A 2,122-nucleotide genomic window follows, 5' to 3' on the forward strand; every position below is an offset into this window, starting at 1 on the left:
CAAAATGGCCTTTAATTAAGCAAAGGATAGGCAGAGAATACTCTAGGAGGATCTAGAGATAATTAGCGCGTGGTTTAAGCTAGTAGAGGAGACTAAAGCTAAGTATAGCGTCTACAATAACAACGTGCACAACTTTAATAAGACTAGCTTCTAGATAGGCGTGATTGGCTCTATAAAGGTCGTCACAGGTGCAGAGAGACGCGCCTGACCTGCGCTTGTTCAGCCAGGCGATCGCGAGTGGGTTACAGTTATCTAGAGCATCTGCGCTGCTGGGTACGCGACCCCGCCCTTCATTATCTACAAGGGACGCGTCCACATCTCTGCCTAGTATAAGGAGGCTTTAATACCACGTAATTAGAAGCTCTTAGTCTCTAAGAATAGCTAGACAAACAACGCGCTTAGTCTAGAGTAGTTAAAGTACTTTAACGCGCATACAAAGACGCGCTAGGTAGGGGGGTACTAGCTACTTATTTTAGACAGCTATAAGAGCTACCTTAACTAGCATTTTAAGGACTACTGCCTTAAACACAAGATCCTAACCCTCTATATGCCCCCCTATTTATCGCACATCCTCCAGCCACTTGATGTGGTCTGCTTCTCACCACTAAAGCGCAGGTACTCCCAGCGCGTTAGAGACTTGGCACGCTGACGCCTCTTCTATATTAACAAAGAAGGCTTCCTCCCTGCCTTTAAGGACGCGTTTTTTAACATGTTTACAGAGCAGAACTATTAAAAGGCTTTTAAGGTAGCAGGGCTAGTCCTAATTAATGCGCAGGTTGTATTAGATTGCCTTAAAGTGCAGCTGCGTACCCTGCCAGAACCCCTCCTCCTAGAGACGCCATGGCAGTCAAAGACTCTAAGCAATACCTATAAGTTTGGATCTTAATTAAAGCTTGTACGCAATTCCTTTACTCGCTCGCCTGTTACAGCTCAGGCTGGTTTCTCACAGCTTATAAAAGGTGGTGAGCTGATGCTGCATGAAAATGCGCTTCAACGTGCTCGGATCCATGAGCTTGAAGAGCAATTAGCAGAGATGACCAAGCGAAAATCGCGTAAGCGCAAGCGGATTCAGCAGGGTGGTACTATGGAGTATGGGACTGCTGCAGCGCAGGTAGCTGCTGAGGCATCTATAGCGCCTCAGCGATCCAAGAAGGCTCGTGGTGGTAGTGGTCAAGAACTAGCCTAACTAGCTCTTTGGCGCTGTAGGAACTGCAGTAGGACTAGGCACAATGCGCGAATGTGCAAAAAGGATATAGATGTGTCCTTAGAATTAGATGCTAGTACAACGTACGCAGGCTCCCTGTTTAATAGCAATGAAATTGAGGAGTTGCAGCATAGGTTGAGGCTGCCAAGAGATTCTGGGACACTTGGTGATCTGGGACACTTGGTGATGTGGGACACTCAGTGATAGTTTAGGTTATACTATTCCCTTATACAGAAAAAACTTGTAAATTACTAGAGCAGCCTCACTGCTCTCGTCCTATATAGTCTTAGACTCACACAGGACGTTAAACTAATCAATCAATCAATCAATCAATCAAACCAGCTAAAGCTTGGACATGGATACAACAAAGCATATCTATACAACATACAAAAAATAGAAAGCTCTAAATGCAGCTGCGGATATACACAAACACCTCAACACCTACTGCTTAGCTGTAGGAACTACAGAGAAGCAAGAAAGAAAATAAAGAGTAGCCTACAGGAGACAAGACTTACAATGTCTCTTCTCCTAGACACAAACAGGTGAATCTAAGCTAACGTATTCCACAGGCGAGCGCCGCACACGGGCGAGCGCCGCACCCCACCAAACTTACGCACCTTATTTAACGTCTAACTTAACAACGTTATAATAATGTATATATATGTTAATAGAGTAGATAAAGCAGTATCTTAAGTATCTACTTTGCACGTACGTGAATTATGGCCAGTCTCTCTGCACCTCCTGCAGCGCGCTAGAGCCTGGCGGCTAAGGCCTGATTGATCTCCTCCTTGACGCTGCTCACGAGCAATCTGCTGGTCAGCCTCACGTTGAGCGAGTAGATCCTCTCCAGCTCCCTTTGTTAAGACCCCACTCTGCTGTATACGCTTTTTCTTACGCTGTTTGCGTGCTGACGCTGCC

General features: G+C 45.8%; 1 protein-coding gene across 1 annotated transcript; it reads left to right on the forward strand.

Annotated features, from left to right (window-relative positions):
- Positions 1-505: 505 nt before the first annotated feature.
- Positions 506-1,353, forward strand: M421DRAFT_409690 (uncharacterized protein; the record flags this gene model as incomplete). Its single annotated transcript, XM_033590373.1, has 2 exons — positions 506-1,169; positions 1,191-1,353. Coding segments are annotated over exons 1-2 (362 nt in total), but the record flags the coding sequence as incomplete, so codon positions are not given.
- Positions 1,354-2,122: the final 769 nt, after the last annotated feature.

This window comes from Didymella exigua, assembly GCF_010094145.1.
Source record: "Didymella exigua CBS 183.55 unplaced genomic scaffold M421scaffold_62, whole genome shotgun sequence".
NCBI lineage: Eukaryota > Fungi > Ascomycota > Dothideomycetes > Pleosporales > Didymellaceae > Didymella > Didymella exigua.